General features: G+C 38.3%; 1 protein-coding gene across 1 annotated transcript in view; it reads right to left on the reverse strand.

The window, feature by feature from the left end:
* The window catches only part of MEIKIN (meiotic kinetochore factor), a 76,691-nt gene that overhangs the window by 25,685 nt on the left and 33,888 nt on the right, over nucleotides 1–17,118 (reverse strand). The window contains exons 9-10 of the mRNA XM_056124757.1: nucleotides 13,882–13,952; nucleotides 2,338–2,418 (exon numbers count right to left, since the gene is read on the reverse strand). Of these exons, the coding sequence (XP_055980732.1) occupies nucleotides 2,338–2,418; nucleotides 13,882–13,952 (152 nt within the window). The remainder of the gene's footprint in view (nucleotides 1–2,337; nucleotides 2,419–13,881; nucleotides 13,953–17,118) is intronic.

Here is a 17,118-nt window from a genome sequence, read left to right on the forward strand (position 1 = left end):
GCCTCCAAGCCATGGAGTAAAATTCCTGGTACTACTCTTGGCCATTCTTGGCTGAATAACCTGATTTTTAAAAAGCCAAAAGTACTATTTATAATAGGCAAGGCCTGAAAACAACCCAAGTGACCAACGACAAATGAATGAATAAAGAAATTTTAAAAATAATGATATATGTATATATAAATATGTGTGTGTATGTGCGTGTATGTATGTATGTATACACACACACCAGGCTGGAGTGATAGCAGAGCGGGCAGGGCGTCTGCCTTGCATGCAGCCGACCCGGGTTCGATTCCTCTGTCCTTCTCGGAGAGCCTGGCAAGCTACTGAGAGTATATTCGCCCACATGGCAAGTCTGGCAAGCTCCCTGTGGCATATTTGATATGCCAAAAACAGTAACAACAAGTCTCACAATTTGTTGTGAGATGTTTTGGTGCCCGCTCAAGCAAATCGATGAACAACAGAAGGCCAGTGCTACAGTGCTACAGTACACACACATAATGGTATACAATTCGGAGAAAAAAAAAGGTAAAATTTTGCATTTTGCTACAACATGGATAGAACTCAAAGATGTTATGCTAAGTGATCTAAGTCAGAAGGGCATAGACAAATATTAGATGATTTCAAACATATTAAGCAAAGAGAGGAAGCAAGGAAATAAATTAAACCCAGAAGGGGAAAAAAAAACCTCTAGGACTTTCACCACAGAATTGAGGTTCCAAGCAGGTAGAAAGGTGGGCAAGGATGACATGAAGGATCCTATGGATGATACCAACATTTGAGTGGTGGATGTGTAGTTTGATTGTTCTCCCTCAAACATAAACGCTTACATTTCTTTGGTTTTTGTTTTGTTTTTGTTCAGGGGCCACACCCAGCAGTGCTCAGAGATTAATCCTTAATCTTCTTTCAAGAATCACTCCTAGAGGACTTTGGAGGACCATGTGTCATGCCAGGATCAAATCCTGGTCAGATGTATATAGGCAAGTACCTTACCTGTGTACTATCTCTCTGACCTTGTACTTTATTAAAACATTGTTATATCAATAAAAAATAAATTAAAATGTCAAGGGAATGACTGATATTAGGGAAGACTAAAGGACATATTTCATAGATAAATGAGATGACCTCTGGAATGTACCTAAAAAGGGGCAGAAAATAGATGGCTAAATCTCCAGTAATTTACTCAGTCACGGCTATGTAATGAAACTTCCACAAAGCAGCAAAAGTATAAGGTTGTTGAACATGCAGAGATTAGAAAAGAGTGGCATTCTGGGAGACAGCATGAAAGTTCCTCAGTTATATATTTTTCATAATAAATCAATTATAGAAGTAAAATAAATTAAAAATGGGCAAATAACATAAACAAATATGTCCCCTATCATAATAGTATGACATTTCAAATCCATAAATATAGCTACTTGAAAAAACATAAGAAACTTTCTCTCCTGAAGATGATTTCTCTTTGCTCCCTTGCTTGCACTTTCCAGCTCATATTTCCTCTTTAACATGTTTTCCTTTCCTTTTCTCCCCCCTCATCCTTCTTTTAAAAATGAAGATGAGGGGCTGGAGCAATAGTACAATGGGTAGGGCATTTGCCTTGCACATGGCCATCCTGGATTTGATCTCTGGCATCCCATATGATCTTCCAGCCTGCCAGGAATGATCCCTGAGCACAGAGCCAGGAGTAAGCCATGAGCACCACCAGGTGTGGCCTAAAACACAAAACAAAACAAAACAAAAATAAGATGAGGGCAAGATAGGACATGTACTATAGAAAATAAGGCACTAAATTGTATGCAACTGACTCCAGTTTGATCCCTGGTACTACATACAGTCCCTGAGCACTGACAGGGTTATATCTGATCATAGAGCCAGGAGCACACCCTGAGCACCATTAGGTGGTGCCAGAGCACATGCCTAGCCTGTACGAGGTCCTGAATTCAGTTCAATCCCTAGCACCACATACCACTTAGCATTGCCAGGTGTGACCCTCAGGACCACTGACAATTACCGATATAATTTTTTTTTGCATACACATGGTGGTGATAGCTGCACAATAATGTGAATGAACTTGAGCTGTACACTTAAAGGTTACTAAAATGGTAAATTCTGCCACAGGAAGAGGAAGGAGGGGAGAGGGAAGGAGTGAAGAACCATCAATACTACTACCTTAGTTGCAATGTTTTTGTCTTTATATAGCAGCATCAAGTTAAAGAGTACCTGTGCAACAGAAAAAATTAGGTTTTCTATATATTATACTTCTCTGTAGTGAAAAATGGGGGGTGGCGGACCCAGAAAATAGATACTATGATACTACAAATGCCTAATGCTAATACTTACCACTAAAGCAGCTGTTTGAGAGGATGGGGTACTTGTAAGCAGGCCTTTGCTTTTCTTATTAGAAGTACTGGAATTTAGCTTCTATCAGTGTTTGTGAAATAGAAAATAGAATAGTAGAAAAAATAAACCACTGTATACAGTAAAAACACAATTTAAAATTAGTAGCATAATGTGTCATAAAATTCTAATCTAAAAAAATTTAAACTCTAGACAGATTACTGAAGAATTTTCTGGCTTAAACTAGATCAAATAACTTCCCAAAGAATTCTATGTGGCAGAACAACTATATGAGAATGCTTTGGTAGGAATTTAGAAGAAGAAAAAATGCTAAAGTTTTGAATTTGGAAGTGAAGCTTTATCTTTGTTATCTTCTAATAGTATCTCGCCTGCACGGCAGAGCCTGGAAGCTCCCCGTGATGTATTCGATATGCCAGACACAGTAACAACAAAGTCTCCAATGGAGACGTTACTGGGCCCGCTCGAGCAATCTTCTAATACAAGTATTTAGCAATTAGTTACTAATCACTGTCACACTGCCCTCCCATTGTTCATCGATTTGCTCCAGCGGGCCCAGTAACATCTCAATCGTGAGACTTGTTGTTACTGTGTTTGGCACATTGAATACGTCACGGGTAGCTTGCAGGCTTTGCCGTGCGGGTGAGATACTCTTGGTAGCTTGCCGGGCTCTCTGAGAGGGGCGGAGAAATCGAACCTGGCTCAGAGGGGCCGGTTGCGCAAGGCAAACGCCCTACCACTGTGCTATTGCTCCATTGTCACTGTCACTGTCCTCCTGTTGTTCATCGATCTGCTCGAGCAGGCCCAGTAATGTCTCCATTTTGAGACTTGTTGTTACTGTGTTTGGCATATTGAATACATCACAGGTAGCTTGCCAGGCTTTGCCGTGCAGGCGAGATACTCCCGGTAGCTTGCCAGGTTCTCCAAGAGGGGCGGAGGAATCGAACCCGGCTTGGCCAGACTGGCTGCGTGCAAGTCAAACGCCCTACCTCTGTGCTATTGCCCCATATGTTATTTTATTTATTTTATTTAAGTTTTCATTGCACCTTGCAGTCTCAGAGTACTCTGAAGTACAGGGATTGTACCCAAATCTACCACATGCAAAGCATTTGCTCCAACTCTTTAAGCCATCTCCCCGGCCCCATCATTGTACTTTCTAATAAAAAAAATATTTTTAAAGCTGTCAAAAATATATATGTAGCAAAGATAGCTCATTATAAATACATGTTTAGGGGATGGAGTGATAACACAATGGGTAAGGTGTTTGCCTTGCATGCGGCCAACCCGGGTTTGATTCCTAGCATCCCATATGGTCCCCTGAGCACTCCCAGGAGTAATTCCTGAGTTCATGAGCCAGGAGTAACCCCTGTGCATTGCCAGTGTGATCATAAAAGCAAAAAGATGCATGTTTATGTATAAATATTTTTATTTATGGGACATTAAAGCTAAGCAGTCGCGCGACATCTTATTATAACATCTTATTCCTACTTTGGACAAACTGGCAGGCTACCGAATGTAGCCTGCCCACACGCCAGAGTCTGGCAAACTCCCCGTGACGTACCCAATATGCCAAATACCAGTAACAATGATGGGTCTCATTCTCCTAAAGAGCCTTGAATATAATCTCAGAGCTAGGATGAAGGAGACGTTACTGGGGCCTGCTCGAGGCAATCGACGGATAACAGGATGATTTGTGATTTGTGAAAGCTAAATAAATTATGAAGTAGGGCAGATGTTTTCTTGAAGATACAAAGAGTGACAGATGGTAAAATCAAGAAAGATGAGACAGAAGAGAGAAAGTGAATACTGAACTAAAATGTTTGCAAGGAAGATGAAAGAGAAAAGAGGAATGGAGTAGAGAGAATAAGTGGGAGACGAGATGGGGAAAGAAGGATAGGAATACAGAAGACAGAAAAAGAGAAAAGGAGAGAAAGACTGACTCTCTGTGAATAGGTATCTATTATGTGATTCCAAGTCTGAAACCCCAAAAAAAGAGTTCAAACTTAGTTTTTTAGTTTAAAACTTAGTTTTTTTTTTAAATCAAGACATCATCTTAAGTAGTTTATGGAGATAAAAAAAATCTTAATCAAAAACATTTTAACTAGTGGTGGGATTGGTATTGAAACATCATATGCCTGAAACTCTAATCTTAATAACTTTGTAAAACATAATGCCTTAAACATTTTTGTAACATTTTATAGCTGTATTTGCTTGGTACACTGAATATGGCAGCTCTCTAATTTGCTATCCATATAACTTATTTGAACATGTGATTATTCTACCACTATGAGTTGTTTATAATTTATAAAATAATACATCTAAAGAGAACCTATAGGATCTGAAGAGTAGAAAAAAAAGTGAAGCTATTTTTATTATTGTGACAGCCAAAGAGGTGCACTGCTCAGATCTCCTTAAACAAAACAGCTACTCTTCTGCTAAAAATTTAAAAAAGCAGGTAGCTGACACCCCCACTACAAGATGTTTAGAATCTGCTCTGATTATCATGTGATGCCATCACCTTCTTTCAACTCTCAGCCAGCACCTGTACTCAGCAGCCCAACCTAAGAATGCTCTAATGCAGTCTTTGCTTTGGAACACCCTAACTGAAAGCATTTTTGTCAGATCATCTTTGAAGACTGACGTTATTCCTGCCAAATCCTGCTTGGCAAAAAATAAAAATCACACAGACACAAAAAAACAAACAAAAAACCCCATTGTTTCCTTTCTCAAGTATGACGTGTTCCAATATGCCCCTTCATCTCTTGATTCTGTCTCAAAATCTGCCTCCCAACAGTTCCAACTGAAATGATTCTCAACTATCAGGCATTTCAAAAACATCTCCCTATGTATAGATGCAAATATATAAAACTTCTCTGCATTTTTCCTAGATATATTAAGAAATTATATATATGTAAAATTCCAATTAAAGTTTTTTTGGGGGGTTGGAGTGATAGTACAGTCAGTAGGGCATTTGCCTTGCATGCAGCTGACCCGGGTTCGATTCCCAGCATCCCATATGGTTCCCCAAGCCCACTAGGAGTAATTTCTGAGTGCAGAGCTTGGAGTAACCCCTGAACATTCCAACTGTGTCCCAAAATGAAAAAATATATATATTTTCTTCTCCTAGTCTTTATTTTTTTTCTTTTGGCTTTTTGGGTCACACCCAGCGATGCACAGGGATTACTCCTGGCTCTACACTCAGGAGTTACTCCTGGCAGTGCTCACAGATGCTGAGAATCGAACCTGGGTTGGCCGTGTGCAAGGCAAATGCCCTACCCACTGTGTTATCTCTCCAGCTCCTCTTCTTCTAGTCTTTAAAAGAATTAGTTAATAAAAAGGACAGTACTCACCAATGCAGGTTTCAGGGACTGTGGCAGAAAAATTTCGGTAACTGATCCATCAGCATTTTTTTCAGGAACAGACCTCTGGTGAGATGGTCGAACCTTCATTTTCAGGTGATGAGAACTTAACTTTGTTTGACTATTTGAACTTCTCTCTCCTGGACATTTTTCAGGCTGAAACAAATTCATAATGATATGATTCATTTCACAATGCTTTAAAAAACATTTCTACTACTTCTAGAAGAAGCTCTAGTTTTGTTATAAATATATTATAATTATTACAAGAAGAAGAAATTTTGATGCATTGCACCACCGATAGCACAATGCTAGAGTCAGGAAGAGACCTTTAATAAAAGCAGTTTTTGAGAAGGAACAGAGCGTATGCAAGTATTTTTTAGATGACATTTAATGTAAGCTGTGGCATACCTAAATAGTGAAATACTTGATTTGTGTAAATATGTGTTTTTATATTTGTTCACGTGTGTGAACTGGTGGAGGGTAAAACTGAGACAGTGCATAAAGTAGGGAAGGAAGTGAAGACAGTACATAAAGTAGTAAGGACGTGAAGAAGCAAGGGGGCAAATGTAAAGTGTGGGGGTATTTTATATTGCTTTAGCTAAATAACTGAAATTCAGATCAACTTCAATAAGATTACTAGCTTGTAGAGCCTAGAGGGTTAGATTTGGCTGTCTGCTTTTCTCCCATGTTTTATGCTTTGACAAAATTTCAGCATTAATTTAATTTTAGACTACTGATTTTTCTTATTCGGGGCTGGAGCAATAGCACAGCGGTAGGGCGTTTGCCTTGCACGCAGCCAAGATGGCCGACCCGAGTTCAATTCCTCCGCCCCTCTCGGAGAGCCCGGCAAGCTACCGAGAGTATCTCACCCTCATGGCAGAGCCTGGCAAGCTCCCCGTGACATATTCGATATGCCAAACACTGTAACAACAAAGTCTCCAATGGAGACGTTACTGGGCCCACTTGAGGAAATCGATGAACAATGGGAGGACAGTGATTATCAGTGATTTTTCTTATTCAGTTGCTCAGGCCCTGGCACCACATGGTCCCCAAGCACTGCTGAGAATGACCTCCAAGCACAAAGCTATAAGAAGCTCCTGAGCACTTCCAGGTTTGTCCCAAAACAAAACAAAATAAAAACCAACACCTTAATCATGTATACTGTAGCACTGTAGCACTGTCTTCCCATTGTTCATTGATTTGCTCAAGCGGGCCCAGTAACGTCTCCATTATGAGACTTGTTGTTACTGTTTTTGGCATATCAAATATGCGTCACAAGTAGCTTGCCAGGTTTTGCCGGGCAGGCGAGATACTCTTGGTAGCTTGCCGGGCTCTCCGAGAGGGGTGGAGGAATCGAACCCGGGTTGGCCAAGTTGGCTGCGTGCAAGGCAAATGCCCTACCCCTGTGCTATTGCTCCAGACTAGCTCAGCTGATAGAGTGTAGGACTGTAGTGGACACTGACACAAAGCAATCATGTATACTAATAGGGGTTTATTTCTGGACTCACAGTTCTGTTCCATTCAGTCTATTTTTTTACCAATACTACATAGTCTTTTTTTGTGGTTGCTGTTTTGGGGACACACCTGGTGGTGCTCATGAGACCACATGTAGTATGATCAAACCCAGGCCACCTGTGTGCAAGGCAAGAACCCTACCTTCTGTACTATTTTTCTGGCTCCTGCACAAAAAAATTTTTTTTAAAGAAAAAGTAAATAAGTAGGACTACCTCAAACCCTTTCGTACAGCAAAGAAAATCATCAACAAAATAAAAATCAACTTTTAGAATGAGAAAAAAATATTTGCAAATCATTCAACTGCTAATATCAAAAAAACAAAGAACTTCATACAAAACTAAAGAAAATGACCCAATTAGAAACTAGGCAGAGGATCTGACTAGACATACTACAAAGACAAAAATAAACCAGATAAATGAAAAATTATCAACATCAGGAAAATGGAAACCAAAACCAGAAAGATAAATGTCTTCACACCAGTTAGAACAGTTGACTTCTAATGACAAGAATGGGCCAGAGAGATAGCTCAAAGGCTGGATGCAGTATATATCCTTTGTATGTAGAAACTTAGGGGTCACCCAACTTAGGGCTCATTCTAACCAACACAGAATCTTCTTTCTTTCTTTCTTTCTTTCTTTCTTTCTTTCTTTCTTTCTTTCTTTCTTTCTTCCTTCCTTCCTTCCTTCCTTCTTTCTTTCTTTTTTAAATCAAACAAACTTATAGAAACTGTGAGTAGAAAACTGATTGTCAATGGGGGGTAAGGGATATGAATACCAGTAAAACAATGTAAATTTCAAGCTTAACAAATAAGGTCTGAGGTTCTCATGTAAATTATGGTGATTATAATTGACAAAACTATACTGTATAGTTAACTAAAAGGGTAGAATCTAAATGTTTCACCAAAATAGTACATAAATATGTGCAGTGGAATGTCAATTCACTATACAGAGGAATCACTTTGCAGTACATGTGGATAAAACCATCAATGTTTGGGGGTATGGTGCCGCAAGCAGGTCAATCTGTACCTCTGAGGAGAGTACATCAGCAGCCTGATGGCGCCTTCAGACTTCTAGATACCCCAAAATTTCTGCTGTGCCTTTGGCCAGACCCCAAAAACTTGGGGCCAAGTTTACCAAGAAAGTAAATAGCCAAAAGTTAGGTATGTGGGAGACACAACCACAAATCACCTCCGGCTCAGCTATATAATTGGAGGCAAGGCCTCTCTGGTTCCTAATCAAATTGCTTAATGGCCATGATTCAAGAGACCCAAAAACAAATCACGGAACCCAGCAGCTTTTGGCAGAAATATATCCAGTCCTCATAGTAGGTTACCGGTGCCAGGCCACCCCAAGGGGGAATAGGTTTTGTGCCTTGGCCTGTTCCCCCTGGTGGCTTGGTGGCCGTCATCCTCCAGAGGCCATTGGACAGTCAGGTTTGGGCCAGCAGTGATGAGACATGCAGGGCCTCACAGGAAGGAAGTGGAGCCGACCCTTTCCTCCCCACCCAGTAGGCTGCCCATGAACAGCCTCTCTGGCTCCTGATCAAGCTGCTTAACGACCACAATCCCAGAGACTCAGGAACAAATCTTGGAATCCAGCAGGTTTTGGCAGAAATCCCTCCAGATTTAATTGTTAAAATTTCAGAATTCCAAAATTGCATGGCCACTACTGCGGCCATGTAACATTATATGTTATTCATAACCAGCAATAGAAAAATTGTCTATGGTTGCCTTTTTGGCAGATCTGAGTGTTGGGATAAAATCCCAAATAGTAATTGTGGGTCTGGTGTCAAAATATTGAATGTAATCAAGTAGAGAGAGAGAGTAATGTGGAAACCATATGCCCCACAGCTAGGGAGGAGGGTGTGAAATGGGGGGTATACCGGGGGTTTTGGTAGTGGAAAATGGGCACTGGTGAAGGGACAGGTGTTTCATATTGTATGACCGAGACTTAAACTGTAAGTTTTGTAACTGCTCTCATGGTGATTCAATAAATAAATTTATAAAAAGGGAAAAAAAAAAAGTAAGGTGGAATTCATGCCCAATCCAATCAGCCTAATCAATGTCTGAATAATTAGCAATATTCCAACATTAGAAAAAGATCATCAATGTGTACAATTAAAATTAAACTGTTGATTTTATCCCCAAAAAATCATTTTTTCAAAATCTGGTTTCTTATAGACAATATACAGTTGGTCCATATTTCTTCATTCACTTAACAATCTTTTTCTTTGTTAGTTTGCAGTGAATAAGATCAAACTCAAGTTCTCACACATGCAAGGCACATACTCTACTGCTGAGCCACATCCCTGGCCTAATCTCATTTTAACAAGTAAACTAAAAACTAAGACTACTGATATTGAGTGATTATTGATACAGTGGACTTAAGTATCTACCATATTTGCTATTGTTTATTTTTTTACCCCCTTACTTTTTGTTCCTGTTTTTGCCTTCTACTCTTTTTCTGCCTTGTTGTTTTGAGTGTCTCATATGATTCTATTTTCTCTCTCTTGTAAGTTTACTAGATATGAGTTTTCTTCTTTTTGTATGGTTGTTCCAGTATTTACAATAAAAATTTATAAATAATTCAAGTGTATTTTTAAATAACAGTATAGTACTTCAGAGTACAATTTCCTAATAATAGCAAATATTTCTAATTCCTCCCTCCTATCCTTCCTATTTCAGTTATATTATTCATTTCAGTTATATTTGTATATGCATATTTGTTTATATGTTCCTTCTCTATGAAGAACTTCTTTTGATGTTGCTCATGAAGCATACTTGTTGGCAATAAAGTTCTCTAATGCATGGTGTTCTCTGAGCTTCCTGGATTTCTGTTTTGTTGTTAAATACTTTGGGGGAAATTCTCAGTCATTATTGCTTTAAATGTAGCTTCTGTTACTTTCTCTGTTTCTTTTTCTGGAATTCTAATGATGTGTATATTACACTTTTTGTAAGTGTTTCCCATTTAAAGTTTTTTAATATTCTACAGAGTTTTTTTAAAAATCTTTTTTTTTTCAGTTCTGGAAGTTCCTACTATCATATCCTCAAACTCAGATATTCTTACTTCAAGCTTTTTTTTTCATCAGATCATCAAATACATTCTACATTCTGGTCAGTGTTCCTTTTTTAATTCTCTAGTATTTAAAAAAATTGGGGCCAGAGTAATAGTACAGTGCGTAGTGTGTTTGCCTTGCAAATGGCCAATCTGGGTTGGACCCACAGTATCTCTTATGGTCGCCAAGAACCACAAGGAGTAACTCTTTAGTGCAGAGTCAGGACTAACCCGTGAGCATCCCTGGGTGTGACCCCAAAACCAAAACTAAATAAATTAAAATTTATTTTGTATGTTTCTCCCTCTTTTATATTGCTTCTTTGTCCTTTCATGTTGCCCACTTTTTCCTTTAATTACTTTACCATGTTAATAAGTTAATTTTAATTTATTATTTGATCATTTTAATACAAGTACTATAATTTTCATGTTTCTTGCCTTTTAGTATGTCTTGTAAGTCTTTGCTTAAGAATGGACATGATATTGCAAACCATAATGCCCAAAAGCAGAGAGAGAATATGGGGAATATTGTCTGCCATGGAGGCAGGGGGAGGGTGGGAAGGGGGGCGAAGAGGTATACCAGGGATATTGGTGGTGGGGAATGTGCACTGGTGGAGGGATGGGTGTTTGATCATTGTGTGATTGTAACCTAAACATGAAAGCTTGTAACTATCTCACAGTGATTCGATAAAAAAAAAAAAGAGTGGACATGATGGGGCCAGAAAAATAGTACAGGGATTAAGGTACTTGGCTTGTACACAGTCAACCTGAGTTTTATGCCAGGTACTCCATATGGTCCTCCAATCCCGCTAAAAGTGATGCCTAAGTACAGAGGCAGGAGTAAACCGAAACTAAAGCTGGGTATGACCCAAATCAACAACAACAAAATTAATGAATTTGATATTCCAAGTAAAATGACATAATGTAAGGGGACTTTTAGTCAAGTATTATAAGGTTTGAGTGAGAGAGATGAACAATGTTCTGCATCTAGATTATTAGGTCTCTTTGGTAAGCCAGTGCCCATGAACTAGAAAGTTCACCAATGTGTCTCAATATTTCCTTCACCAAATGAACACAATGACCAGTTGAAACCGGATATGAATATTTTTCTTCCCCTCTTGGAGAGAAGAGGTGACTAGAAATCGGTTTTTCCCATCCTCAAGGAAAACTAGATTCTGATAAATATCCTGCAATTTAGACTTTAGTTAAATACTTTCTCCTGTAGGGCAGATATTATTAACAGTCAAGTGTATTTCTGATTCCTTTTCTCCTCCCACTATTGTAAACAGCAGATTTTTCTCCAACAATGATAGGAGGATCCAACAATTTTCCTGAAGCTAAAACTCATAAAAGGGTAGAGGCCTATGATGTGTGATGATCAAGTTCCTTTGAGTTTTCAACTCTCATATTGTTCATACAATTTTCAACCAAATTTTTGGGTTCCTGAGCTGGCACAGGTTCTCAGGGACATTTCTGTTCATATTTTCCATGTGGTAAGTCATTCTGTCTCCACCTGTCTTTCCAAGTTTTGTTGCAAGTTTTTTTCTGTAACTTTTCCTCTCTGACTGACATATAAAAAGAGTTACTAATTTTTCATTTCTCAGTTTTTCACTTCTTATTGGGATAAAGTGGTGGGTGATCTGTAGGTTTCTTAAATGTTAGACTGGAAACTGTTAAGTCCTCTAATTATTTTCAAAATGGTTTAAGACACTGGGCTTCTAAACAATATTCTGCATTGTTGACTATGCCCCTAAGAGAGAAGACACTCCTCTCTTAGTCTAAATGTTATAATATTTTGCATATTTTTATTCACTCTGGTCACCTCTTTCCTTCCTAGCTGACTTTCCTGAGATTTACAAGCATTATTTTACAATGGTTTTTGTGGGAGGGTGGGGGCGGGGAGGGAAGGAACTTCCGAAGGTGCTCAGTGGACAAGGGTCACCCCCTGCCAAAATTCTTGGTCAACTGGGCCTGGTGCTTGGGCCACACTCAGCAATACCAATGAACCATATGGTACTGAGCTGCATGTAGGGTATTATCCTTACTATCTGTAACACAAGGAACTGTATCCTTACTATCTGTATTATAAAGTACTACTATCCAGGAGTTATCTATAGCTTAAACCTTGTACTATTCCTCTAGCCCCTACTTTCCAAATTTTCCTAGTGCAGTTCTTTTTCCTTTCTTTTTCCTTTTTTTTCCTGGGTTTGGGCTATACCTGGTAATACGTAAGCTCAGGGATTACTCCTGGGTCTATGCTTAGAGATCATCCTTGACAGGCTCAAGGGACCATGTGGGGTGCCAAGGATTGAACCCTTGTTAGTCACATGCAAGGCAAATACCCTATCTGCTGTACTATCACTCTGGCCTTAAAGCTGCATCTTCTTCACTCTATATATACCCTTTCCAAATAATTTTATTTCTATAAAATTATTTACATTATTGTACACCCTTTATCTGTTTGTTTGACCTGCATATGGATAGTCAAAAAAACACTTTCAACATTTTCATTTTCATGTACCCTCAGATCTCCTGCCTTTCCTATCACATTAAAACACACATACGTCCACCGAAAATGCTTAAGACAAAACCCTAGAAGTCTTTCTTCAAATTTAAATGTCTCACTTATTCATTCTTTACATTAAAACAATGAGATCCACAGGCAAAACTGATCTTTACGTTTTGTATGTATTTCTCCTTCTCTCATACAACATATATATCTAATATGTCAAAACCACAACAATCTTGCAACAAAGAATACAGAGTTCTTCCTCTTCCTGGGTTCGGCAGACTGAGGAAGCCCCTTCTAACTGACTCTCAAATTCTTAAAAATATATATATATATTGTAAAAAAATAAAGAATATAGGGTTTTGATCCAATCCACAACAAACTGCCACAAGTTTTTCAGTGATTGATTTACATCCAAACCTCATTTTTTCAACTATGAAATAAATTTAAAAAAACCAATTTCCTGACAGGATAATGTAAAGATATAATTAATAAAAGTTTTAGAATAATTTTTATTATGTAGCCACTCAAAATAACAGTTCCTGTTATATACAAAATAAAGTCAAAATTCCTCCCCTAGAGGATAGAGAGATAGTACAAGGGTTAAGGTGCTTCCTTTAACCCAGGATCAATCCCTAGTACCACATATGGTCCCTAAAACACCTCCAGGAGTTATCCCAGAGCACAAACTAAAGAGTATCCATGAGTGCTTCTCTGTGTGTCCCAAAACCAAAAGAATTACTCTCAAGCAATCTCCAGATTCCAGACTTAATTATTCACTTACAAATTCACAAGTATTCCTCAGTACAAAACACTATACTGGTTATATAGCAAATGTTTTAAGTTAAATGAATGCTTAATAGACAACCAATTATATAAAAAGGAAATTATAAAAGCTGCAAATGTTTGAATTATCTTTCATTAAAGATATAGAGAGTATATTTTCAGGGAACAAGTGAGTTATCTAGTTGCTACCTTATAAAATATTTTAAATTATTAACTTAAATAGCTAAAAAATAATTCCTATAAAACTTGTTTAAAAATGTTTACTACATATATGAAATTTATAGTTTATTTATTCTGCTTCAATACTTGCTTTTCTCTTCAATTTTTCAGGGATTAAAGTGCATGGTTTCTCAGCAAGTAAAATTTCACAAGCTGCATTATCTATAAATAAAAATATCTCTTAGTCGATTTAACCTGTTATTAACTAAGTACAGAAACAACTCAAATTTGAAAAAATAATTTAAAACAAAATAAAGTCTGACTTTAATGACTGTGCCTTTGTAGTAGTTTTAAAAAGAAAAACCTAAATGTGTGATGAATAGTGTGACTTAATAACAAAATTATACTATTAAAATATTTTTAAAAGCACCAGTTTTCACAGGAATAAATTATATAGAAAATATTTTCTTTTTTGCAATATTTTTACTAGCATTTTAAACATACTTAGGTCTCTCTCATCTTACCAAAAACTACATTTGTGGCTCACGTTAGCAGTACATATACTAAAAATAGACATACAAAAAAAAAAATAAGCACACCCCCGCAAGGATAACATGCAAATTCAAGAAGTTTTCCATACTTAAAAAACGAACATAAAACCAATTTCTTCTGTACCTCATGACCCTTTCTGTGACATCCCAACTCTGCTCCTGTCCATGGACAAGCTTCCACAAAGAACTATCCAAGTACACTAATGTAGTATTCATTTAATATCTACAACAATAGACAATATGCTGCCTGCAGAGAACCCTTTCAGTTCTTTCCAAATAAGCAGAAGATCCCTTGCATCCCCAGCATCACTGGCCCTCAGATTAAAAGGAATGAGTACCTTCCCTCTCTAACCCTTTTATGGATTTCTTTTATTCTTGATTTTTTCCCTTCAATCTTCAACAAGTTTTTCTAAATCTTCAACAATCTTCAATAAAATCTTCAACAAAAATCTTCAACAAGTTTTTACTAAAACTTCAACCAGTTTTTACTCTGTAGAAAATTTAACCTATCATATGTACTTAATATTGCAAATTTGACTTTTATTTATATCATCAGTCCTTTTTTTTCTGGGTTCCCAAAAGGTGTTCAGTGGACTAGGCCAGTGGTCCATTGTGAGGGCAGAAGATATGGTCCTGCTCAGGCCCAGCAGTGCCTGGGATTATCCTGGACCACCCTGGCAGGGGCCTTCAGGCTGTATCTGGTGATATTTGGGGATCATATGGTGCCAGGGATTGAATTTGGGTCAGACATATTCAAGGCAAGTGCCTTAACCTCTGTACTTCCTCTCCATTCTCTGTAATGCCAGTATTTAAAGACTAAAACAGACAACAGTTTTCCCCTTTAGTTTCTATAGTAATTCATTTCCCTCCTTAGTCCACCACCCACACTGTAAACCTAAAATAGAAATTTAATTATCATCTGTTTAAAGCTATTCTGCTTAAAGGCTTTTCACTGCTCTCAGATTAAAATTCAAGCTATTATCTTGGCATCCCAAATCCTAATGTTTTATAATCCTTGTATTGTTTTTTTTTATTTAATCATTTTTTTATTAGTGAAACACCATGAAGTACATTTATAGACTTATAAATTTTTGTGCTTGGGTTTCAGTTATACAATGATCAAGTACCCATCCCTCCACCAGTGCCCATCCTCCCCCACCACGGGTCCTAGCATCCCTCCCACCCCCCATCCCCGCCCCCACCCCCCCCCGTCCCACCCTGCCGCTGTGGCAGGGCATTCCCCCTTGTTCTCTCTCTCTTCTTTTGGGTACTGTGTTTTGCCAGAGAGGCATTGAGTGGCAATCATGTTTGGTCTATAGACTACTTTTAGCATGTCTCTCCCACTCTGGGAGGGTCCTCACAACACCCTTTATTTGGTGCTCTCTTCTCTATTTGAGCTTCCTCTTCACCTAGCACATGTGGCTGGCCTTCAAGTCATGGAGCAAAATTCCTGATACTAATCTCAGCCATTCCTGGGTGTTAGTCTCCTTTTTTGTTGCTTTATGTTCCCCAGATGAATGCAATCTTTCTGTGTCTATCCCGCTCTTTCTGACTCATTTCGCTTAACATGGTACTTTCCATGTAGTACCACTTGTATGTAAATTTCATAACTTCATCTTTTCTAACAGCTACATAGTACTCCATTGTGTAAATGTACCAAAGTTTCTTTAACCAGTCATCTGTTCTCGGGCACTCAGGTTTTTTCCAGATTCTGGCTATTGTAAAGAGTGCTGCAATGAACAAACAATTGCAAAACTGGACGGCTACATGCAAAAAAGTGGGCTCAGATCTCTGCCTAACGCCATGCACAAAAGTAAGATAGAAATGGATTTATGACCTCAACATCAGACCGGAATCCATAATGTTTATTGAAGACAAAGTTGGCAAAACTCTCCACGATATTGAAGTTAGTGGTATCTTCAAAGATGTCACGCCACTGGCCGAGCAAGTGAAAACAGAGATAGACAAATGGGACTATCTTAAACTAAGAAGCTTCTGCACCTCAAAAGAAACAGTGACCAAAATACAAAGACAGCCTACAGAATGGGAAAGAATATTCACCAAATACACATCCGACAAGGGGTTGATATCAAGGATATACAAGGTACTGGTTAAACTACACAAGAAGAAATCACCCAACCCCATCAAAAAATGGGGCAAGGAAATGAACAGAAACTTTCGCAAAGAAGAAATCCGAATGGCAAAAAGGCACATGAGAAAATGCTCTACATCACTAATCATCAGAGAGATGCAGATCAAAACAACAATGAGATATCATTTCACACCACTGAGACTGGTCCACATCCACAAGAACAAAAGCAACAGGTGCTGGCGCGAATGTGGCGAGAAAGGGACCCTCCTTCACTGCTGGTGGAAATGCAGGTTGGTACAACCCTTTTGGAAAACAGTATGGACGATTCTCAAAAAATTAGAATTTGATCTCCCATTTGACCCAGCTATAGCACTCCTGGGAATATATCCCAGAGAGGCAAAAAGGTATAGTCGAAGTGACATCTGCAATTGTTTGTTCAATCCTTGTATTGTTTTAATTTTCTCTGTCTTTGCATATAAGTTTCAGAAAAAAAATTTAAATATGTACTACCCATGTGATAGTAAAAATCTGTATAAAATTTGGGACATATATTTTAAATTATTGGCACATATCTAAATTCACATTTGTTTTAGGTTTTGTGTTTTGGAGGTCTACACCTGGTAGTGAAGAAAGATGGTTATTCCTTGCTGTTTGCTCAGGAATGACCCTGGAGACAGTGCTCAGGGGAACTTATGCAATACCAGAGATATATCAGAGTCAGAGCAGTGGGAGACACATGTAGTGC

This window comes from Sorex fumeus, unplaced genomic scaffold, assembly GCF_029834395.1.
Source record: "Sorex fumeus unplaced genomic scaffold, SorFum_2.1 ptg000051l, whole genome shotgun sequence".
NCBI lineage: Eukaryota > Metazoa > Chordata > Mammalia > Eulipotyphla > Soricidae > Sorex > Sorex fumeus.